Source organism: Podospora anserina, chromosome 1 (genome assembly GCF_000226545.1).
Source record: "Podospora anserina S mat+ genomic DNA chromosome 1, supercontig 2".
NCBI lineage: Eukaryota > Fungi > Ascomycota > Sordariomycetes > Sordariales > Podosporaceae > Podospora > Podospora anserina.
Genome location: NW_001914855.1, coordinates 1,070,323 through 1,093,543, shown reverse-complemented (window position 1 = coordinate 1,093,543; position 23,221 = coordinate 1,070,323). Strand labels below are relative to the sequence as shown.

General features: G+C 52.7%; 6 protein-coding genes across 6 annotated transcripts; 3 read left to right on the top strand and 3 right to left on the bottom strand.

Moving 5' to 3' along the window:
- Positions 1-1,677: 1,677 nt before the first annotated feature.
- PODANS_1_12120 (uncharacterized protein) lies at positions 1,678-4,173 on the top strand (the record flags this gene model as incomplete). The annotated part of the gene is made up of 9 exons (XM_001908846.1): positions 1,678-1,734; positions 1,790-2,135; positions 2,188-2,349; positions 2,407-2,503; positions 2,556-3,000; positions 3,054-3,305; positions 3,361-3,424; positions 3,481-3,757; positions 3,849-4,173. Coding segments are annotated over 9 exons (2,025 nt in total), but the record flags the coding sequence as incomplete, so codon positions are not given.
- A 714-nt stretch (positions 4,174-4,887) lies between these two features.
- PODANS_1_12110 (uncharacterized protein) lies at positions 4,888-7,664 on the bottom strand (the record flags this gene model as incomplete). Its single annotated transcript, XM_001908845.1, has 4 exons — positions 4,888-5,940; positions 6,008-7,256; positions 7,309-7,460; positions 7,524-7,664. The coding sequence occupies 4 exons, from the start codon at positions 7,662-7,664 to the stop codon at positions 4,888-4,890; spliced, it is 2,595 nt and encodes an 864-aa protein (XP_001908880.1).
- A 603-nt stretch (positions 7,665-8,267) lies between these two features.
- On the top strand, positions 8,268-10,174 carry PODANS_1_12100 (uncharacterized protein; the record flags this gene model as incomplete). The annotated part of the gene is made up of 2 exons (XM_001908844.1): positions 8,268-8,403; positions 8,505-10,174. The coding sequence occupies 2 exons, from the start codon at positions 8,268-8,270 to the stop codon at positions 10,172-10,174; spliced, it is 1,806 nt and encodes a 601-aa protein (XP_001908879.1).
- Positions 10,175-10,534: 360 nt separating this feature from the next.
- PODANS_1_12090 (uncharacterized protein) lies at positions 10,535-13,242 on the bottom strand (the record flags this gene model as incomplete). The annotated part of the gene is made up of 2 exons (XM_001908843.1): positions 10,535-12,329; positions 12,401-13,242. The coding sequence occupies 2 exons, from the start codon at positions 13,240-13,242 to the stop codon at positions 10,535-10,537; spliced, it is 2,637 nt and encodes an 878-aa protein (XP_001908878.1).
- Positions 13,243-14,619: 1,377 nt separating this feature from the next.
- PODANS_1_12080 (uncharacterized protein) lies at positions 14,620-18,755 on the top strand (the record flags this gene model as incomplete). The annotated part of the gene is made up of 2 exons (XM_001908842.1): positions 14,620-18,154; positions 18,208-18,755. 2 exons carry the CDS (start codon positions 14,620-14,622, stop codon positions 18,753-18,755), a joined length of 4,083 nt encoding a protein of 1,360 aa, XP_001908877.1.
- A 2,408-nt stretch (positions 18,756-21,163) lies between these two features.
- PODANS_1_12070 (uncharacterized protein) lies at positions 21,164-23,156 on the bottom strand (the record flags this gene model as incomplete). The annotated part of the gene is made up of 2 exons (XM_001908841.1): positions 21,164-22,777; positions 22,830-23,156. 2 exons carry the CDS (start codon positions 23,154-23,156, stop codon positions 21,164-21,166), a joined length of 1,941 nt encoding a protein of 646 aa, XP_001908876.1.
- Positions 23,157-23,221: the final 65 nt, after the last annotated feature.

The following is a 23,221-nucleotide window of genomic DNA, read 5'->3' as shown; positions in this document are numbered from 1 at the left end:
TGCACCAACTCGCTCATTCGATGAGGCTGACAGCTGGTCCGGCCTGCGACTCGCCGTCTTCCCGTTGCCAGCCTCGCCATCGAAGCTGACCGCGATGTCGCCGCTTGGTCGAACCAACAGGCACAGCTCGCCCCACGGTCACGCGTTGGCCCTTTTGCTTTTTAGGGGCCAAGGGAATGCAATGAAAATCGAAGAGAGACAGACTTACTGAGTACCTCAATATCTCCCGGACAGTAAATAGCACGCGTAGCAACAGCTTGTTGGCCAAGGACAAGGAAGAATATCGTGTGTCTGCAATGAAGGTGCAGCCAGTAGGTGAGTGATGGGTGGTGGTCAAGTGAGAAAAGGAAGTCAGCGTGAAATGGAGTTTTGTGGTTCCAACCCGAGGGCAGCGAGGGTGGCCTGAAGTGGATGTGCCACATTCACCGGTCACTCTTCCGTCGTTGCCGACGTGCATGCCAGCTTGCTGGAGTCCAACGCCGACAGAGTCTAAAAGCCCCAATCTGACGACGTCGTAAGCAACGATCTTTTTCTCCAGCTCGTCCGACCATTCCATTATCATCACCCAAGCTCTCGGTCTTTCGCTTCGGGGATGCATCTAAAAGTCCGTCAACAGTGGGCGCAGCAAAGTTGCCCTCGAGAATAGCAAGTGAAAGTACGTGTCACAAGAAAAATGAAAGCCAATGATGTTCCATGGGTCTACGGCCTCTTCTTTTTCTCAGTGTTGTCCCTTTGAAGACTCGATCTACGCGTGTGATATATATGAAGCTCTCTTGGAGGTGGGATCAGGAGCCAACCACAGCGGGGTAGGAAAAGTACCAATCACTTGAAACCAAACAAACTATGACTGCAAACACGCCATTAAAAGAGAATAAAGACAACAAATGGGATTGGTGTTTTGTCCCAAGGTAGGTAGGTTCCATTGATCTTCCTATTGTCTTGGTCATTGTGCTTGGTATCGAAGGTCACCAACAAGGCTGCTGCTGGATACCTACGAAAGAGCAGTTACAGGGCAGCTGGCCTATCAGCCAGCATGGATTGTAGCTGACTTTGCCGCCAAGCCCCGTTGCTGTTTGTGGCGAGGACAACCGTTCAACTTGATTTTAGAGTTGCACCCCCCTGGTAATAATCTTGCCCTGCCCCTCCTCCACAACTGGCGACACCAGTAACATTTTCGCGGCAACCGTCTGACCCACGTTGCCCCTCGTCTGGCCTCCATATTTCTCTACCCAATCCTGATCACAGTCGACCTGCGCCGAGCATCCCCGGACTCCTCCAGATCCTGCCGGAGTTGGCGTTTTTTGCGCTTCAAGTTGTCCCTTCGTAGCAAGTCTTGCTTTTATTCCTAGACCACCAAAAAAAAAAACCAAGCAGGTTCCAGCCTACGAAGCTGGGGAAAATATTGCGGCACCATGTCCGACAAACTTACTCGGTATGCGAGAAGCAAATTCTTCAGAGGCCTTGTTCCTCTCCATAATTTCGCGTATTAACTGTTTGTGAATAGTGTCGCCATTGTGAGCAGCGACAAGGTGCGTTCGAAGCCAACACCCCGCTACCCCCCTGCTGCCAGACAGCCAAAGGTTGAACGAGGCTAACCACGGATGCGAACAGTGTAAACCCAAGGTGCGCGCTCATGAACTCAGGATGGTGTTGGGAGAGTTGTGCTGATGGAAGTAGAAATGTCGTCAAGAATGCAAGAAGTCGTGCCCTGTGGTGCGGTCCGGCAAACTTTGCGTAGGTTCGCCATGGAAGGAATGCTCAAGAACCGCCAACTGACCCCCAGCTATAGATCGAGGTCGCCCCCGAATCACGAATTGCCTTCATCTCCGAATCCCTTTGCATCGGTTGTGGTATCTGCCCCAAACGCTGCCCCTTCGGCGCTATCACTATCATCAACCTGCCTACGAACCTCGAGAGTCAGATCACCCATCGTTATTCGGCCAACAGCTTCAAGCTCCATCGTCTGCCTATGCCCAGACCCGGAAATGTGTTGGGTTTGGTCGGAACAAACGGTATCGGCAAGAGTACTGCGCTCAAGATTCTCAGCGGCAAGCTTAAGCCCAACCTGGGCAGATTCGATAACCCGCCAGACTGGGAGGATGTCATTAAGCACTTCCGTGGTTCTGAATTGCAGAGTACGCAAAGAAAGCGGAGGATATTGAGGAACTGTGCTAACGATATATCTAGACTACTTCACCAAGCTTCTGGAGGATGACCTGAAGTCCATCGTCAAGCCCCAATACGTTGACCAGATCCCCAAGGCTATTCGTGGTACCGATCGTTCTGTCCAGTTCTTGCTCGAGAGCCGCCACACTCTCGGTAACCTGGACTCTGTGCTCGATACCCTTGGTAAGACTGCACAGCCTTCCTGGAACCTCTCTGAGACTTGATACTAACAGGAAACAGAGCTGCGTCACATTCTTGATCGTGATGTGAGCCATCTTTCCGGTGGTGAGCTTCAGCGTTTCGCCATTGGTACCACTTGCGTATCCAAAGCCGATGTGTATGTGTCTCTAACCCGTATTTGGTGTTTGTGTCAAGCTAACAGCTTCTAGCTACATGTTTGACGAGCCCTCTTCCTATCTCGATGTCAAGCAGAGATTGAGCGCTGCCCGCATGATCCGGTCTCTTCTCCGCCCAGATGATTATGTCATTGTCGTCGAGCACGATTTGTCCGTTCTTGACTATCTTTCCGACTTTGTGTGCGTTTTGTACGGACAGCCTGCCGTCTATGGTGTCGTCACCCTTCCCTACTCCGTCCGTGAAGGCATCAACATCTTCTTGGATGGTCACATCCCCACCGAGAACTTGCGTTTCCGTGATGAAAGTTTGACTTTCCGCATCGCTGAGGGTACCGAGGACCTCCTCGTCGAGAAGTCCCGTGCTTTCAAATACCCCAAGATGGAGAAGACTCTGGGCAACTTCCACCTCAGCATCGACGCTGGCGATTTCTCTGACTCTGAGATTATCGTCATGATGGGTGAGAACGGAACCGGAAAGGTTAATATTTTCTTGCTGATTTTGAGGTGCATCTTGAGCTGACTCTCGATTAGACCACTTTCTGCCGCATGCTGGCCGGTGTGCTCAAGCCTGATGGAACCCAGAAGGTCCCTGAGATGAAGATTAGCATGAAGCCCCAGACGATCACGCCCAAGTTCGAGGGTACCGTTCGCATGCTTTTCTTCAAGAAGATCAAGGCTGCTTTCTTGTCTCCTCAGTTCCAGACTGATGTCGTCAAGCCCCTCAAGCTTGATGATTTCATTGATCAAGAAGTCAAGAACTTGTCCGGTGGTGAACTTCAAAGAGTAAGCGATCCCTTCGAATACATCGCATTAACCGCAGCTTGCTAATACCTGCTAGGTCGCTATTGTGTTGGCCCTCGGTATCCCTGCCGACATCTACGTCATTGATGAGCCCTCTGCCTGTAAGTCAACCTCTGTCATTCAAGAAACGAAGTCACATGCTCACAAGTAACAATAGATCTCGATTCCGAGCAGCGTATTGTGGCCTCTCGTGTCATCAAGAGATTCATCATGCACGCCAAGAAGACTGCCTTCATCGTCGAGCACGATTTCATCATGGCCACTTACCTTGCCGATCGTGTCATTGTCTTCGACGGCCAGCCCGGTATCGATGCCCACGCCAACAAGCCCGAGTCTCTCCTCACTGGTTGCAACACCTTCTTGAAGAACTTGGACGTCACCTTCCGTCGTGACCCTACCAACTACCGTCCTCGTATCAACAAGGCCAGCTCCCAGCTTGACCAGGAGCAGAAGCTTTCCGGCAACTACGTAAGTTTGGTTCCGATCCTTTGACTCTAGTAACACCTACTGACACCATGATCACAGTTCTTCTTGGAGGAGCCCGACAAACAGTGAAAAGGGCATCCCAAAGGACAACAAGAAACAAGACTCTCTTCCCCCTCCTCATGACGATGCATCGGATCCTGGCGTTTTAGGCGTACAAAATGGTGATACCTGTATAAATCGAACCGGCGGCGCCCGGGGAGGTTTAGGGGTTGTATCTGAGGAAGGGGGCACGTCCGAGGACGACGATCCCGACATAGGACAGCGGTGGCGGTCTATCCCCTCTTGCCTGGTCCTACCAAGACGCCACTTCCGGGAAGTAGTGGGCAAGTATGTCTTCTGTCGCAGATGGATCACATCTTGGTAGATTGAGGGGCAATGGGACAAGCGGGTGACCGCCGCCAGGTTTCTGAGCAGGGTATTCCTGACCTGCAAAAGGGACCGCACGAGGTGAAAGGTGATTTACCTAGCTATGTGGGCTGTGATTAGATAGTCGCCGTTTCTTCTAGAGAAATATATAAAGGGTTAGAAATGCTGATATTGCATACCCGGTGAATCTTGCCATATTTAGTGATAAAACACGGTTAAAGGTGTGGTGTTTGATGTTGATTTCTGGTAAATATGGACACAATTGGCGATATGAGTGCAGGCCCTTGACTCATTCATTTTGGATTACAGGATAGGAATCACTCAGGCAACAGCCATGTGGAAAGACACATGGTACAACACAAGGACTTTTTGGTATTAAAAAGCTACTACACAACGTTTTGTACTTTCAACTACACTACCTAACCAGCAGCCACTGCTGATCAAAATGAATACCATGACAGAATAAGAGTATGAGAAAGAAAACACCGACTACTCAAGCCGAGTTAGAGCATCTTTTTGCGGGTGACAGAGACGTACTTGTACAGTGTATACTGCGGCCGAACTTCCCCCATATCGAGAACCAGAGGCAAGTTGAGCAGGAAGCTCACGCGGCTGTGAGAATTGGCGTCTGGGCGTTCACAATTTCATCCTCTTTGCTGCCAGCAAGGGTAGAAGGGCTGCCAGCAAGAGTACAAGGCGAACTGGCAGGTGTTTAATCCTCCTCTATCTCGCCCTCTTCACTACCAGCGCGGACACTGGGGGAGGGCTTCTCTTCCTTGATAGCTGCCGGAGCTGCAGCGGCAGACTTAGGCTGGGCGGTGGCGGTGGCGGCCGAGGGGGTAGCGGCACGGTCACCCTCAACCTTGATGCGCTTCGCCTGCCGGGGAGACCTTCGGTCGTGGTCGTCTTCTTCGGGGCGCGGGCGTCTAGATGAGGAACTGGGCCGCTCGTCACCGTATGGCAGCTCATCAACGTCGCGCTCAAGTACTCGCCTGCGATAAATACGTTCCCGATCCTCCTCACGTGTGCGGCGCTCACGATCGTAGTGGTTGAAGTCGTCGGCGGGGCGAGAGCGCCGGTCATAGTCGCGATGGTCGCGGTGGTCTCTGTCACGGTCTCTATCGCGGTCACGGCCGTGATCCCGGTCGCGATCTCGCTCACGGTCCCGGTCACGATCACGATCCCGATAATCGCGGGCCCGATCACGATCCCTCTCACGGTCGCGGTCGCGGTCGCGGTCACGTTCACGATCACGCTCAGAGATGCGATCCCGATCACGGTCCCTGTCACGTTCCCGATCACGCACTGAATCGTGGTGGCCATCGGCAGAACGACGATCTGAAAGTAGAACCTCGGCCGCACTGGTTTTTCTGTAGTTACGCTCGCGGTCGGCCATGGCGTGGCGACGATCGGCCTCGTAGGTGTTGTGTTCGGGGCTGCGGCTGCGGCTCCTAGCAGAACGTCCACTTCGGTAGGATCGCTCACCTCTATCACGATGCCCATCTGGGCGTTCCCGACGGCGTTGGCGCTCGTTTTCATTTTCCTCATCCTTCTCCTTAAGGCGACGAATATACTTGTCAAAGGCGCCCCGACGAGCTTCCTCAGAGTTCACAGTCCGGAATGCCTCAGACTGGGCAAGCCTGGCCTTCACCTGTTCGTAAGTATCAGTGACGGTGATGGGAGGCTCCAACCGTTTCATGGCTGCACGAAGGTCATCGAGAGCGCGGCGCTGCACCTTGTCTTCGTCTGTGCGCTTTGTGCGCTTCTGCTGGACCTGTCATGGAAACGTCAGCCCTGTTCGTCATGGTCGATTTGCGATGAAAAGAACCTACCCGTTCAAAAATAAGCTCAAGAATTTTCCGTTCAATGTTAGCCGTACGAGCATCACCCCTGACGACTGCCTCAAACTCTTCAAAAGTGGTCTTCGGGGTGACTTCGAACCGTTTGTCCTGAATCGACTTGTCAGCTTGCATTTTGTTGGAATCCATATCGGGAGCACTTACACCAATAACGTCAAGCACATCATTGCGAGTGCCCCTGAGAGCGCGCTCTTCCTCCTCAACAACATCCCAAAACAGCTCCATGGCAGTAGACCCGGGATTACCGGCGACAGCTCTGTAGCGAGCATCGTCTGCGATCAGGGGGTGTATCTGGGTCCAGGTGGTGCCGGCAGTGATTTTGCCATCCCTCTTCAGCTCTGTGAGGAGGACTTTGAAGTTATCACGAGCTTTCCGCTCCTGGCGGAATTTCTTGTTCTTCTCTTCCTGCTTTGAGTCGTTGAAGTTACGTTCCAAGGACTTGACATGATTTTGGAAGACGGTCAACACGTCAAACTTGCTGAGTGTCTTGTACTTCTCATCACTTTGAAACAAGGGGGTGTTCTGGATGGTACCTTGTGCTTCAGCCCAGCGAGTGTAGGGCTCCAAACTGAGAGTGGGAAGCAGTTCGATCAGACCATCCATAGCGCTCTTGCGCATTGTGACCTGCTGCTCCTTGTGAGCCCGTTTGAGGTCACTAACGTAGTCCTCGAACAACTGACGGCGCTCGTTCTCGTCGTTAGTCGAGCGGAAGATGGTCTCGCCCTCGATCATGGGCCGGGCTGTCTTCCACCGGGTGTAGTGCTTAATCTCTGGGTGGCTCCGGAGCATGGTGGCGAAGTCAGCGCGAAGTTTAGTCAGTCTTTCCTTGGCACGTTCCTTGTCTTGCACAACGACATCGTGGCAATACTTCTCAAAGGCAGCTTTGCGATCCCTCGGATCTTTGATGGCGCGGAACTGGGGATCTTTGACAATGGCGCGGATAGCCTGCTCCCAGGTCCAATCAGGCTGGACTTTACTACTGCGAAGGAGCTTCACGAACGCCGCCTCTGCCTCTTCGGCGGTGGCATACTCAGGATCGTTGCTGGCGGAGACGAAGGCTTGCGCCTGAATGTTGCTGCCATAGGTGAGTTGTCTGGACTCTCCCATGGGCTCCCTATGGTCGCGATAATCCCGATGATCGCGTTGCTGGTGGTGGTGGTCATACGAACCGCCATGATGACCACTACCTCCTCCAGCCGCACCAAATGAAGCTGATGGGCCTCTGTAAATAAGTTAGTACAATATGTCACAATCAGGACAAGGTAAAAACTTACGTAGGTGTGGTGGCAGCAGAATCACCAGCTCCCAAGGCTCGTTTGTAGACATCGGGCATCTCCCAGGAGCTCTGCTTTGTTTCAGTGTTATACCAATACTTCCGGCCTCCCTCTGCCGTGTACTCCTTCCATGGTTGGTTTGCCAGCGCGCGCTGTGAGTAATATATGTTAGCTTAATATATTGCGATCTCTTCAGACTCCCATAGGGCACATACCTCGGCGGGTGTCATCATTTCCTCCGGCTTGGTCCATTGCGTAACCTTGGTCAAGGTATTGTAATAGTATGTACGGCCATCGGGAGTCTTGTGTTCTGTCCAAACTGCGGGCGCCCCCGGCGGTGCAAAATGTCCATTCATTGCGACCGGATCGTGATGCGCTCGCTGGCTTGCTGGTTGCGGATGGATATCGAAGTCGTCGGCGACAGGCAAGTTGTCGTATTACAAAATACGAATAGCGGAGAATGTCAATAGGATTAAGAGGTCGTCCCAGGGGGGTATTCGTGATGAAATAACTCTGGCACTCGGGTTGCGAAGAAAACCCGTGGTCAACAACCGAGAGGATTGCAAGCTTGAAGTCGACGCGGGCTGGTAAAATCATAAAAAGCCAAGCACAGGCTTTAACGCACGGTCCTCTTTTTACCTCGCGCCACGCTAATACTTGACATCAGATGCCAAGTGCACCCCTGACCGTTGGAGCTGCTGTGAAGCTCCACCAGCTTGGGACTTCAACTATCATGAACAAGCCCGTCTTCACATTGTCTTTTAAGCTGTTACTGAGCTGACAGAACACATTACCTACTGTTATTCAGGAACTAGTAGCCAGAGAAATCGGAACCTTGTTTATATATCGCCTCGACTCCCACCAGCTCATGCGCCTAGTCACGACCTCGAAACCTCATGATCCCCTGAGAAACAGCTCCCTATAATTGCAGAGCCCAACACCCAGTCCAAGAGAGAACGATGGCGGTACCGGATGCCCCAGGGCGCGATGCCAACGATGTCTTCCTCGAAAACGCACACCTAACCTACATTGTACCATTTACTACAAAATTCAACCCTGACGAAGCCCTCCGGCAAGGTGAAGGCTCCTTCGAAAGTAAACTCGCTGGCATCGAGCTACGCGACCAGTTGTTCTTCGGTATGAGGTTCGCGCAACATCTCTTGTTCCCACGCCCATCTTACTCACTTTCACTTCAGATGAAACCGTCGATGTCTACTTAATACTGCGAACACAATGCGCCGACGAACAGACGCTCCGCCTACATTTGCGACGACTCGTCATCACCTTAGATGCCCAGATCGTCAATAGCCATTCGCAAGACCTAAACAGCCCCCCTGCGTCCGAGATCATATTTAGTGGTGGAGTGGAGGATGTCGAAGACGTTTTCATAGTGCCAGACGAGGTCGAAGATGGAACCAAGTTTGTCTATGCTGTCTGGAAACTGTCAGTGTTCTTGGGTCGTCCCAGGATCCGGCTACAGATTCCGTCGGTTGTCTTTTCAGGGACAGCAGGTCTCAAGCAAGCAGACCCAGAAAACAATCCTGACCAAAGAGATGGCTACATGCTAAGCTGTGTGCCCTCCGGCATGAATATGCTCGATTCCTTTGCCAGCGACCCAATGCTGGGCGGCATCAAGCCCCATCTCTCAGCCCAGAGAGTATCCCGAGTAGCGCCAGCAACCCAATCCAAAGAATCCCTCCGTCGCATCCCGGGCCTTCAAAACCTCAAACTCAAGATCTTCCCCCTCCTCCACTGCCGAGTCCGTTTCTCCCGACCAAATACCTCACCCCCCAGCCCAGCCCTCATCGCCCTCGTCGAAACCGACTTCACCCCCTACTTCGACTGCGAAGCCTCCCTCAACAAAATCTCCCTCGACGTCACCAACGGCACCGCAGAGGACCTCAACAACCAACCCGGGATGCGCCTCCCCCTAAGCTGCGTCGCCCACGACCACCTCACCTTCCTCTACAAGCTCACCCCTTCCTCCCTTGACCTCGCCACCACCAAAGGCCCCATCCGAGACCGCGACCTGGTCATCACAATCGAAATCTCCATCCTCGTCCGCCCAGACTCGGAATCAAACCCTTGCACCCCCAAACTCTCCATGACGTGGACAACACCCCTAGACTTTACCCTCCCCGTCAACCCCGGCTTCGGCCAACCAATGACGCAACCCATCCAGCGGTCCCACCGCCCAAGTCAGCTGTCCATTTCGGGGGGTGTTGACTCCCAACCGTTGGTTTCTCCTTCAGTCATCCGCCCGGACGCGCTTCCTTCTCTCGAAGCGGCAACTAGATCAGCAACGGAAACCACCCTCCCCGACTTTGGGATTACCCTCACCTTTACCGGGCCGGATAAACCGGTGTATGTAGGCGAGGAGTTTGTCTGGACGGTGTTTGTTGTTAACCGCTCCCGTCCCACGTCGATGATTGCTCCTGCTGGGATGCATTTGTCGTATTCGTCCATGACGGCTTCCATGACGGCATCGTCCCAGGCAAGGAAGTTGATGCTTTTGGTGGTGCCGCACAGGAGGAGGAACGAGGGGGGGGCGTTGGGGAGACCGACGATGAGGGGGAATATGGGTGGGAAGAAGGACAGTGGTATGGCGGATGCGGTGCTGGATGAGAATGTGGTTTATGCGATGCAGAAGGCTGGGGGGGTGGATAATACCGAGGTGGTGTGTCTGTCGGCGGATGTGAGGGTCGGACCGTTGGCGGCGAATGCGTGTAGTGTGGTGGAGTTGAGGTTTTTGGCGTTGAGGGAGGGGGTTGTTGGGGTGGAGGCGGTGAAGGTGGTCGATTTGGGGAGTCAGGAGCATGTGGATGTGAGGGAGTTGCCTTTGGTGGTTGTGAGGAGGAGGGAGTAGAGGGTAGGTAGGGGCTGCTGGGTGGTAAGATAGGTTGTTGAAAATGGTAATGATAATAACAACGAGAGGGTTGAGAGGGAATTAACAATCAAAAGTAATAATACCATTAGACGCCATGCTTTAACCGCTAATATCTTGACATCCCTACCTATTACCCATTCCCTTTTTTGTGCCAGCTAATGGGTATCTATATACGTGACTTATACAACACAAAGTTTATGAACTAAGGTATCCTCTTCTGCCGACAACGCTCCCAAGCGAAATACTTCTTTCCCCCAATCCCGAACCTGCTCAGTAAACCCCTGATGCCATGCGAAATTTTGCTTATGCTGTGATGTTGATTGTTTCATGTCAGGTTCATTATATAATGTCATCGTCGTCGTCCCACCCGAGTTGGGCGTATATGCTCGCTGTCTCCTTCGTGAGAACTGTCTGTCCGAGTGTCCCCGGCGGTGGGGCTTCCTTCTCCTTTTGTTTCTGTTGGGCTGGTGCCAACGTGAATAGCTTTGACCGAATAGGGCTGTCATTGATAGCCGTGGCCGTTTTATGAAATTTAGGGTTGACCGGTGTCTCAAAGAGCGCCGGTAGCCCGGGCGAGGAGAGGAAGTGGTCTATCGCTTCCTGAGGTATAGATAGGAATTGTGTAGAGGCTCTTTGGCCCTGAGTCGGTGCGGGCGCTGCCTTTCTTGCCATGATGGGTGACGAGGCCAAGATGGGGCCCGGTGTCTCCTGGATTGCCCGCAGGGTGTGGAAGGTGCTGACCGCGGCTGGTTTGCGGGCCGGAGTCGCGTTGATCCTGATCGGTGTTGACGATGGCGGTGGTGCCAATGCATTGGTGAACTTGCGAGGTAATGTCGATGCTGGGATCATGGAGGCGCTTGATGGTGGGATGGCTTCAAAAGATAGAGATGTTTGTCCACGCGCATTGTCGCCCGCAAGGACATCCTTGAAGCGGCCGTTTGCTGGAGTTGCTTTGACAATAGAAGGTGTCCGCGGCTTCTTCACCTTCTTCACCTGGTTGACACCCGCAGAAGCTCTCTTGTCCACTGCGTCAGCAAATTCTTTCACAGCCAGTGCCCGGTTTGGCTTCTTAAGCGCCGAGATGGCATCCTTCAACTCGGCATCTACCTGGGCCTTCTTTCTCGCTCTGAGATCTTCCCCACGTGGGAAGACATTTGTTGGCTTCTCCTTCAAACTCTTGTCTTGGCGGGGGACCATTCCCATGAGCAGGGGCTCACTACCCTCCCGCTTCAGTCCAGGAATTGCCGTCGCGCTCGCAGATCGCATGAGGGCGATCGCCTTGGATGGCTCTCTTGAGACACTACGTCTCATACGCTCGTTGGAAAGCGCTCGCTGGAGCGATCGATCGCTGTCCTTCTTCAGGGCGGCAGGCCGCTTTGCTAGCGCACCAGGTTTCGCTTTTGAGACAGCAGCCGGCTTCACAAACTCCTTCTTCGGTGGCGACTGAGCCACAGGGCCACCCAACTTTCGGTTGATGGAGTCGCAAAGCTCTGGGAGACGTGCAGCGAAAAAGGGTAGGATGATTTCCACACAAAAGTCCTTCAGGGGGTCAGAGTCGATTCGCTCGGGCCTGGCACCCTCTTTGGGTGCTTGAGACTCAGCCAGCGCTTTGACCTCATCCAGTGTTACCGACTGCCAAATACAAAGGCGATCAGCGTGAACATCCAAAAGTACAGGAAGATTGTGCTTGTTCCGTTTCTTCGCTGTCGGCTCTTGACTTGCTTCGCGGGATGGTGCTCGAGACTCGCCAGGCAGCAGGTAGTCACCAACAGGATCCTTTGGCCGTATCAATGGTTCCAGCGCCAGAATTTCCATGATTAGGATCATCTGCAACTGAGTTTCTCTCCGTCGAAGGCAGGAGACGTGATACCTGGCTTCGGTCTGGGAAACGGTCTTTGCTTCTTCCTCTTCATTCCCAACAGCAATCGGCAGATGTGAAGTCCACCACCTCTTAACGTGGTCCACTTCACTTGGGTACAAGCCATCTTTCCCCATCTTGGGCTTCTTCACCTTCCGTTTCTTGCGCTTTGTCTGGGCGTTGTCCGAGTCCTCGAGGCACGTTTTCATTTTCTCGATGATAGCGGGAATTGTTTCGCGGTACTTCTTGTCCACCAGGATAGTTGTCATGATGAGACTCTTCAAAAACTCTACCAAGTCAGCCATTTCGAGATCGGAGCCTGTATCGGGGTGGAAGGCGGCTCGAGCCCTGGACAGTGGGCCCTTTGCGAAATATGCCAGCGATCCCTAGGCCAGTGAGCATATTGACAAACGAGTAGGTCGGACACCAAGATTCTTACCTTTGAATGATAGAGAGCTTCTTGATACTGTGTTCTAATGTTGTCCATGATGCCTTCGGCGGTCGGCTTATCCTGCTCCTGCTCCTGTGGCTGTGACTGTGGCTCTGCCTGGCAACCAGTATCTGAGACCGGAAGAGGGGCTTGGGTGCTGTCTCGCGTGCTGGATAGCAAAGTGAGAGAGTCGGCCAAAATCTCCTCTGGTGGCTGAACAATTTGAGTTCCAACTCCTCTGGAGGCCGGTCTAGACTCAACGATTCCTCTTGAAGCAGGCCTAGAGTTGGGCAATGCCGAAATTTGACTGTGAGAGTCCATATCGGTGAGAGTTCCTGATCGTCTGCGAGTGGCGGCCTGGAGTTCTTCGATGGCGAGTTTCCTCCTCTTGTTCTCCTTGTACATTTGTGGTGTTATAAAAGGCGCGCCGGCCGGATCTTCGACTTTGACCTGCTTTGGGCCTTTCAATCTCTCCTTGCAGACCACGGTAGCATCATGACTGAGCTCTCCAACATCCACCCATGAGCCCAGCTTGCACAGCACGTATAACCCAGGGCTTTCGCTTTCGACGGCATATACCATTTTGGTGATCTCTGAACGGGCAATGAGGACACTGTGGCCCAGGCGTCCCTCGAGGTCGAGAATCTTAATCTTGGACTCAAAAAGACGGGTGGATGAAAGTTCTCCGTGTGGCTTGACGAGGTCGAGGGCGGACAGCGGTAGGCTCTCGCGGGGAAGCATCATGAGCGGGTGGAGCATACACGGTCTCGATGTAAGGCTAGACGGATGGGGCTATACAAAGGTTAGCTACCGTCAAACATGAGGGATTGAGACTGGTTTATAAAAAAAAGGCAATACCTTCAAAACAATTGGAGCTTTTAGTAAACTGTCAGTGCTCAGTCCTGGTGTCGAGACATCTCGCTTCCGTTTTCTTGAACCAAAGACATCTTGATCGTGGATGCTCTGGCGACGACCTGGCTGGTTGAGCTCGGCATCGCGGGCCGGTGTGAGTATGCCACCACCAGCTGAAGCCCGGCTCGCAGGCCGTGACAAAGGGAGGGGTGGCAGTGAGATCGAGGTGGAAATGGAGTCTGAACGAGAGTGCGACAGTGACGCGCCGCCAGAACTCGGCCTCACTGCGGAGGACATATTGATAAAAACGGGAATGAGTCGGCTAGCGGTACATGTTGAGAATATAGACACCTGGTAAACTGTGAACGGTGGTAACCAATGTTAGGACGCAGGTGTTGTCAGGCTCATGTGTAAGTCTCTCGAATCTCGAATTCCAAAAATGTTCATTGGCAGATGCTTGTCCCGCCCTGGCTCTGGCGTCACGCGTTGTGATCCATGCTCAACCCAGCGCGACAGACGCGTTCCCTCAGCCAACGGCGTAGAACCCCTGTCCCCCGCACAAGCCATCCTGTCTTCACTTAACCTGAACCCTGAGGCGGGAGAAACGAAACATCTTTAAATCCGCATTCCCATCTCGAGACTGCTGATCTTTGGGAGAATCTGTTTCACATGGGCCAGTGGAGAGCATGTGTGTACTAGCGCATTCTCTTCATACATAATCATTCCTTTCCTGAAACAGCGCTGTGTAACTTGCACCCAGCGTTGGAGATGCTTGGCAGATGTTGCACTACCAAGCCGATCCCGATGAGCCTACTCAAGCTTCGATCAGCTCGAACCACCATGTTTTTATTGAGCCGCTGATAACAAATTCTCCTCGTGTGCCAGTTGCTTAAGCTGTTCGACTTTGGCCAATGAGACCTTGGATGCACTGTCAGGGAGTTCCTTGCAAAGCTTCCTTAACCTTTCTTGGCCGCCTTTCTGCTCGCCATCTTTTGCCACGGGCCCGCTTTTGTTGCCGTTAGTGTAACGTCCATCACCAGCTCGTCTTGACGGCTCTTTCCATTGAATATCCCAGCCATAAATCAGACGACATTTGGGCCAATTGCCCACATACCGCCGACTAATCCCCCCTTCTCCCTCTGTGCGCCGATGGCCAGGACGAATTGCCGCCTCAATAGCTTGGTTTCCGCCAGCAGTGGGCATACGATCGATTGATCACCGTACCTACCTCGCTCGATCATCGTACCTGGGCCTCGAATTCACCAACAGCAACCTGCCATCGCAATGGCCAGCGAAACGTCACCCCGTACCGTCCGCTTCTCGCAGACCGAAGAGGACCAGTTTGTGCGGCCCGAGAGGTTCAATGGCCGTCCGATAGCGGTGCCATCTGACTCGGAGCTTGCGGTATCATCGGGAGATCTGCATTTGCTTACAGATCGCCATGTGCTAGAACAGCATGATGAACTTGGCTCTCTGGCTCGCTATGCCGACGCTCCAGTCCACTCCGGCATCGTGCAGCCACATCCTTCCACGGGCCTCGCGAACGGCGCGGCCAGTCGCCAACGTGGCACGGCCGACTCGGCTCACTATGGGAATGGCGCTACTCCACGACCTCAACGCCCCACGGGACCTGCTAGAACACCTTCGAATACCTACCAGCCATATACCGCGCGAAGGCCACAACAGCCCCCACCCTCGTCCTACATAGGAGCTACTCCAACCCACCCCCGAGACGGATCGCGACCACGACCGTTAGCAGGAAGCTCGACATTCCGAGCCCAGGAGCGAGAGTACGTCCGAAGGTTACGCCAGCAAGACCACGGCAACAGCGACTACTTCGACGCTTACGGCTCTGGCGAGCAGTACGATTCAGATTCTGAGGGCGAAACCCCATCTTCAGAGGGTCCATTCGACAGCTACGAAGATGCGCACATCATGTTTGTCAACAGCGAAGAGAGTCAGATCACAGAAGAGGACCTAAGGGATCCCCAGAATCGGGAGCGGTTAGAATGGCACGGCATGCTCGAGGCGGTACTGACTGGCGATGTTGTCCGCCAGGAGAAGAAGCGTCTTATCGGTTCGGCGGATGAGGAAGCAGGGAGAAGCGCTCACAAGGCTGAGCTATGGTTGGCCATCCGCGCAAAAATATGCGACAGACACTTGCCGGTTCAAAAGAGGATGACCGAGGAGGCTCAGGCGGGCTTGGACCGCTTGGTCAATGAGGTCATCAATTTCTCCATTGCTGGACAGAGTGAGGCCGGAAAACCTCCCATCGGCCAGGTCCGCGACGCCATCGCCAAGATTGACAAGATCGAGAGTCTTTATCCCTCCAGCACAGCCCTCGTTGCGGCGCTTAAGCCCGGGACCTATGAGGCGTACGAAGAAACATGTGAATCTGTTATATCTTGGTACAACGTCAACGAAATGATCAACACGGAATTGTCAATCTTGAAGAGATGGGTTGGCAATGAAGCCCTCGATTTCCACAAGCCAGGTGGCGGAAACGGTCTGGGCGATGATACCTCGTTCATGGACCGTCTCTTGAAGGAAGAGGGCCTCAAGTCGCTTCATGAGGACAATGGTGCTGATGGCAAAAATCTCAGGAGGAGGAGCATGCTGGACGGAATCTCGCGAGTTATCGAAAAGGCGAAGCGCACCTTGATCGACAAGGCCCAGGGCTTTCAAAAGCGCCATCTCCCCCCTTATATCGAGGAGCTGCTCACCTTGATCAGCTTTCCCTCAAGACTTATTGAGGAAATCATCAAGGTGCGGCTAGCTTATGCCAAAAAGATGAAGGACTCGGCACAGCAGAACCCTCTGATGCAAGACCAGATGATCTCACAATTCCAAATCATCTTGAAACTTGCCATCAAAATCAGGTCCGAGTACATGATGATCTCAGCACCAGAACCTTGGTGGGATTTACCCCCTTGCATCGACGAAGATTTTGACAGGGTCATTTTGGATGCGCTCAAATACTACTTCAAGATGCTGAACTGGAAGCTCAGCGGGAACAAGAACACCTTCAAGGAGGCAGAATTGCTGTTTCAGGAGTGGGAGTTTGGAAACGAAATTGGCAGTCATCTCACGCGCGGAGATATTGAGGCTGCTGAACAGTTCAGTTCGCTGACCTTCAAGGCCTTCAACCGACTTCACCAGACCTTTGAGAAAGAACTGCAGAGGAAACCCAAAGAGAGTGTGACCGAGATGACGAAGCGGTACAAGCAAACTCTGGACTCCGTTCGTGTGCGTCAGAGAATGCTGCAGCGCTTCTCCAGGATGCTCAGCGAGAATTACGAAAATGCCTGTGATTTCACCATTGCCTGGGGCCCAGAAAAGCTCCAAGACCTCTATGATCGGCTGATGGACACGCACCACTTCCAAGTTTACACGGGCAGCCCCGAACACAAAGGCATCCACATCATCGCATCGCCTTCGTTAGCAAACCGCCCGGACGTGATCCAGCGTCTTATGGGCACCTTCTCCTACGATGTCATCGCAGAAGACCCCGCAGAACCCTACCTCCTGATCATCAAGGCTGAAAACGCACCTAACTGGTTCGGCTCCAAGCTTAGCTTGTCAGTGCGGGAAGAACCACTCGATATCAAGTTGGGCCACATGAGACTCATTGCGGGTGGTTCACAACATGTCTTGGTGAACGCAAGAAAGGCGTTTTTGGAGACGATTGATATGCACATTGACATTGTGGTCGAACAGAGGTCAACTTTGCACAAGGTGAACCTTCGCCTCATGGAGATCCGCAAAGTTGCTTTCAAGCTGTCAAATGCCTTCATGGACAGTGTGGAGACAATTCGACGGCAGACCAAGGGTCTGAACTGTCAGGAGCTCATACAGACCTGCTTCATATTCGCTACTGAGTTCGGTCAGCGCTCCTTGCTGTACATGGACAACAACCGGAGGACGATGAACAACATGAAGCTTACCAAGCTGGCGCTGGACTGGGTTAGCTTTATCTGTGATGATTGCGTTCCCTCTGATCGCAAGACATTCCGCTGGACTGTACAGGCGCTTGAGTTTGCCATGGTCATGACCAGAGGCAAGCACATGCTAGCGCTTGGCGACGATGAATATGTCAAGTTACGGACCAAGGTTGCTGGGTGCATGGCTCTGTTGATTTCGCATTTCGATATCATGGGCGCCAGGTCAAACGTTGCGGCCCAGGCTGAGAAACAGCGCATGGAGACGCTTATCAGCCAGATGAAGCGACTGAACAAGGGCCAAATTATGGATGACGAAATGGCCGCGAGCTGTGTAACAGAGCGCCGCCTTGAGGAGCTGGTCAAGGTTGACGATATTCGAAAGCAAATCCTTGTAGAACGGTCAGCAATGGGCCGAGTCTTGGAGGTGTCAAACGAGGTCGACCGCTCGCTCGCCTGGCTCTCATCAACAGCCAACAACTTTACCATCCGCTGGCAACAAGGGCAGTTTGTCGGCGGTGGCACGTTTGGCAATGTCTACGCTGCCATGAACCTTGACACAGGCCAGCTTATGGCGGTGAAGGAGATTCGCCTGCAAGACCCCAAGCTTATTCCCAACGTTGCTCATACGATTAGGGACGAAATGCGCGTTTTGGAATCTGTGGATCACCCCAACGTTGTATCGTACTTTGGTATTGAGGTACACCGCGATCGTGTCTACATGTTTATGGAGTTTTGCTCAGGTGGCTCGCTTGCCAACTTGCTGGAGCACGGGCGTATCGAGGATGAGCAAGTCATCATGGTGTATGCTCTGCAGCTTCTCGAGGGTTTGGCGTACTTGCATGAGTTGAGGATCGCCCACCGTGATATCAAGCCAGAGAGTAAGTCTAGCAGACCATCTGACATGTTCAGAAGGTACTAACAAACGCCACAGACATCCTCCTCGACCACAATGGCATCATCAAATACGTCGATTTCGGCGCCGCCAAACTGATCGCTCGCCAGGGCCGAACACTCGTGCAAGACATCACCAGCACGAAGCCCAACAAGTCCATGACTGGAACGCCCATGTACATGTCTCCCGAGGTGATCAAGGGCGAGAACCCGGGCCACTTTGGTGCCGTTGACATTTGGTCCCTCGGCTGCGTCATCCTCGAGATGGCGACCGGGAGACGCCCCTGGGCCAATCTCGACAACGAGTGGGCCATCATGTACAACATCGCCCAGGGAAACCCGCCGCAGCTCCCGACGTCGGACCAGCTCAGCCCGCAGGGGATTGACTTTTTGAGGAGGTGCTTCGTGCGCGACTCGAAGAAGAGGGCGACGGCGATTGAGCTGCTGCAGCACGAGTGGATCATGACGATTAGGAACCGGGTCGTGGAGCCCTCGACGCCTAGTAGCGATGCGAGCAGCACACAGAACACGCCGACTACTGCGTCTGCTTCCACGAGGGGGAGTGCCGGGCCGGATGGGTTTTACTGAGTTGGGTGGGTGATGCTTAATGGCCCCATTGTTTTCTTTTTGTATGGGGTGTTATGGTACTTATTTACTCAGCACTACATGACCAAAGGCAGGCGAACCATGTTCGCTTTTGAAAGATGTTTGTTGTACACATTGAGCGAAACCACGAAACGAAAACGAAATGGATACCCCTTGGGTTTTTTTTGGATCTCATTCTTCTCTCCTATTTTTTTTAAAAAAAATTTAAAAATTTGGTGTGTGTGTGTGTGTGTGTGTATGTATGACTGAAGGGGGCAACAAAGGGAGGGATGATGGAGGGTATTTCTACATTTTTGGCATGTTGCTCTTTTCATCAGAGGGGAGTGGAATTGATAGGGTGGTCAATATTGGTCAGATAGGTGCTACAAGGCAACAAGAATTTATGAACTGGTATATGAAGTGTGCCAATTTCCTCATGCTACCTACTGACCTCTGGATCTTGTTGTTATATGGTTCATCGGCTTTTCCACCTTTGGCTTTTGTAAAGGGCTGCATGTAGGCCTTTTTCGTCTATCGCCACCCACGACGTGCAATGGAAGTTTATTGATGTAACAGGTGGGCTTGTTGTTAGCCAACTGCTCCAACTTCGAGGTTATGTGATGAATAATATTGGAATCTGTTTGATGCTGCCCACCTCTCTATACTTACTCAACAATATCCTGGGGCTATAATACCACCCTCAAAGGAATGGCAACAACCCGCACTGATCGTTACCTCTAAATTTATAGCCGTCTGTTTTGGGCTAATCAAAGGCGAACTTAGCAGTTGTTGTTGGTGGTGAATGAGTACCAGCAAGTACCTAACCAACAGGCTCAGAGAGATAAGCTATTGCCTAGGATCTCAGCCACGTACATAAGGTAGGGCAGGTACGCATTAAGCAGTAGGATCGATCTCCTCGCAGTGTGATGGATCGATCTCAAATCGCCAACTAAAGTTAGGTATGTTATGCATGTCTAGATCTAACAATCCCACCACTCTACCTACCTAACCTGGCGGTAGTTGGTCAGCGCTTAAAGGCGAGGGGTTTAGTTCATAACTCCGATCCAAAGAGCAAAGTCTCTCCTCCTCTCCACAACATTTAAAACCAAAAGGCCCTTGCTTCACAGCATACGGCCACCAACACCAACCAAACACGTCATGGCAATAAAGTATCAACATTTACCCGGCGGCTATGCGCATACTACCAAACTCCCAAGGGTCTTCCTTTCCCCAAGTGTAACCAACCACCAAACCAAAAAACTCCCACAACCCACAAAAACAACCGGACGGGTTACAACATCCGCCCCGCCCCCCTCCTCAGAGAAAATCAATCTATTTTATCTTGGCGAATTGTTACACTTCTAAGGCACTTGATGCAGATCATTGAATTCCCACCCCCAAAAATCTCCATCCACACTATCAACTCGGCTACCTTTACCGAGCAGATCATACATATGCTTATTTGACCCCCTCCCACTTCCCCGCGGCCCGGGCCGCAAGCAGCAAAAACGAAACGCAACACAATATATTGAAGCTAGTAAGAGTGAAATCTGGAAAAGGCAGAATGCCACCACATGTTGACAGTATGGGAAACGGAAATCATGTTCAAATATCAGCGGCCGCGGCCAAACTGTTGTTTCTTTGTTCTTCTTCAACCATTGCGCCTCAGGCGGATTTCTCTGCCAGTGCTCCATGTTGTATATATATCAGGTACATAACAGGTTTCTCCTCCCGCCTTCTTTCCTGTGTCCCATTTTCTGTCCATTTCGTTTACGACGGACTTTATACAAAATATGCTTCCACATCTTTTTTTCTCTCCCGCATCCCTCTTTCATCACAGCCATATCCTCCACCATGTCTGCTGTGTGTATGCTCCCCCGAAATGCTACCAGCACCACCGCTGCCGCTGAGATGATGCCTATACTACAGCATTGAATCCATCCGACGCCAGGTAACGCAAGGTGAGAGCCAAGGGATGGACAACCCCTTTCTCTCATGCCCAGCAGGGGTATCCAAAGCCAATACCAATTCCGTTGACCAAACCTCCCCCCCACCCTCCCAGAAAGAAAAAAAAAGACATAAGAAGCCAGAAAAGACACATATCCGTATATCATTACATTAAGTGAGTCCACTTTTCCGTGTGTGTGTGTGTGTGTGTGTGAGAGAGAGAGAGAGAGAGTGTGTGTGTGTGTGTTGTCAAGTAATTGTTGCTGATAAGTCGTTTGAAGAACCGAAGCCGTATCCCACGTTTATAGGGGCTGCGCGACTCCAACCGTCCCGACTCCGAAAACAAAGACAAAAGAAACTCGGTCAAGACGATTTTTGTTGCATGCATAAAACAAAACAAAAAATGATAATGGTACAACGGCCCGCTTCGATTTCGAGGGGCCAGAAATCAGAACACTGACGGTTTATGACTTGTCCGCACTGAAGTCCTGGGGGGTGATATTTTGAGCAAACTGGAACTGCTTCGATCGTGGCATGTTGGTGGGCGAAGATCGTGCTGATGGCTCAGTTGCATAAGAGTCGGGGAAGTGATATTCGGTTTGGGCGAGCGAAGGGCCAAAAAAACCGTTGTATGTTGGGCCCATGGACTGTGGCGGAAATGAGGGTGTCACAGGCTGGCTGGCCACATAACCAGGCATCTGAGGCGCCATCGAGAACTCAAGCTCGGATCCCCCGTGGCTGCAGAGGCTTGGCGTGGGAAGGGGTTCGTCCTGTGGGGCGAAGTTCCAGGCGTGGTCCATGGAGCCTGTGAAGTATGCGTCTTGCATACCCATTTGTAGACCCGGAGTCCCTGGTGGTGTCTTCATGGTGGCCTCGGATTTATACATGGAAAACCCGCCCACGGCACCAAGGGACCCATACGCAAAGCCAGCCTCTTCATCTGAAGAACTGATACCAACTGTTCCTTCGCGCGCGCTCTGATTGTGTCCCCCAGGGCTCAACGGTGACATGGCGCTGTTCAAAGAAGCCATTGCGGGAGATTGGCCGTCCTGGAGACTCTGAAGAAGCGCCTCCTTGTTGCGCTCCATCGCAAACGGGGACCTCGGTCCACCTGGTCCCATGAACGACTTTTGTACGCGCCCACCTAGGCCTCCCGTAGCGGAAGAGATGCGTCTCATCGGGCTTGCTGTTTCTGATCTTCGAGGAGCTTCAATGCCCGCCTTCGGCCCAGCGCCACCTCTCAAGGAGGATGGTCCGAGAGGCGCTGGACGTCGCAATTTCCTGCGGCCAGCGATATCAGCTGGGGGTGGTGGGGATTTGAAGCGCAAGTCTGACAGTGTCAAGGGCGACTCGGGCAAGGAAGTCGGCGACAGAGCTTCACATTTCACCAAATTTTCCTCGGATACTCGGCGTTGGAGAAGCTCGGTTTCGGCGCTGACCAAGTTTTCGGGTATCATTTCAGACGGGAAGCGCGGGATGGGAGGTGACGCAAAATAGTCTCGGTCAGGGAACGAGCCGAAGTGACTTGTTTCCCCTGTATCGATATGATCCTGGCTTTGGACTCTGTGCAGCTCATGGCCCGACAAGCCATCCAAAAGCTCCGGGTTCGCCTGCCTGAAGCTGAAAGGCGTCGGCTGCTGAAAGTTGATCTCCTGTTGGGGCGTGGTGAACGCGCTCATGGCTGTTGACGGCTGGTCAAGGTCCGATGTGTCTTGTGAGCGGTGAACGGGCGATTTGACGTGTTCATACTTGACGTGAACGTAATCACTCCCTGGGCTTACTGGAGTGTCACCTCCAGGCGTTACTGTGGATGAAGCGCCCGCTGACTCGATGAGAGGCTGTGGTCCTGAAGCGCCATCATCGCTATCAGTGCCATCATCGCTCCCCCCAAACTTGGCAGTTGATAACCCAAGAGGTTGGTGCTGGTTGCTCAGGCCGTAGAACTCGGTCACGGTACCCTGCTCTTGGTCACCGGATTCCTTGACCTCCGAAGCCTCCTTTTCTCTTGCCTGTTGCGCCTCGAATTCGGCTGTCTTTCTCATCTGCTTCTCTTTTGCCCGGCGGTTTTGGAACCAATTCTGCAAAAGCACGTTAGCATACGACACTTCCTACGCATTGCGGTAGACCAACGTTGATCCTGGGAACCTCCACTCCCATTTGCTCAGCGAGCTCGCGCTTGGTGCTGCTGTTTGGCTTGGGGTTCTTGTTGAATTCGCGCTCCAACAATTCCACCTCGTCCTTTGCCAGTCTTGGCTTGGGCTCTGTCTGTTTGGACATGTGCATGCCTCCCTGTCCCATCATCACTGCTCTTTGCTGGTGTTGTTGGTAGTAGGCCACCATATGCTGACTCCAATACGGATACTGGTGGTCCTGGGGCTGTGTTTGTTGCTGGATGCCATGATAGCCCTGCATCTGAACGGCGTATCGGCGGTAAGGGTCCATGTAGTCCATGTCCATGATGTCCAACTGGGTCGACCCGTCCGGTAGAAGGTGTCGTCGTCGTCGTCGTCGTCCGGGAGCGT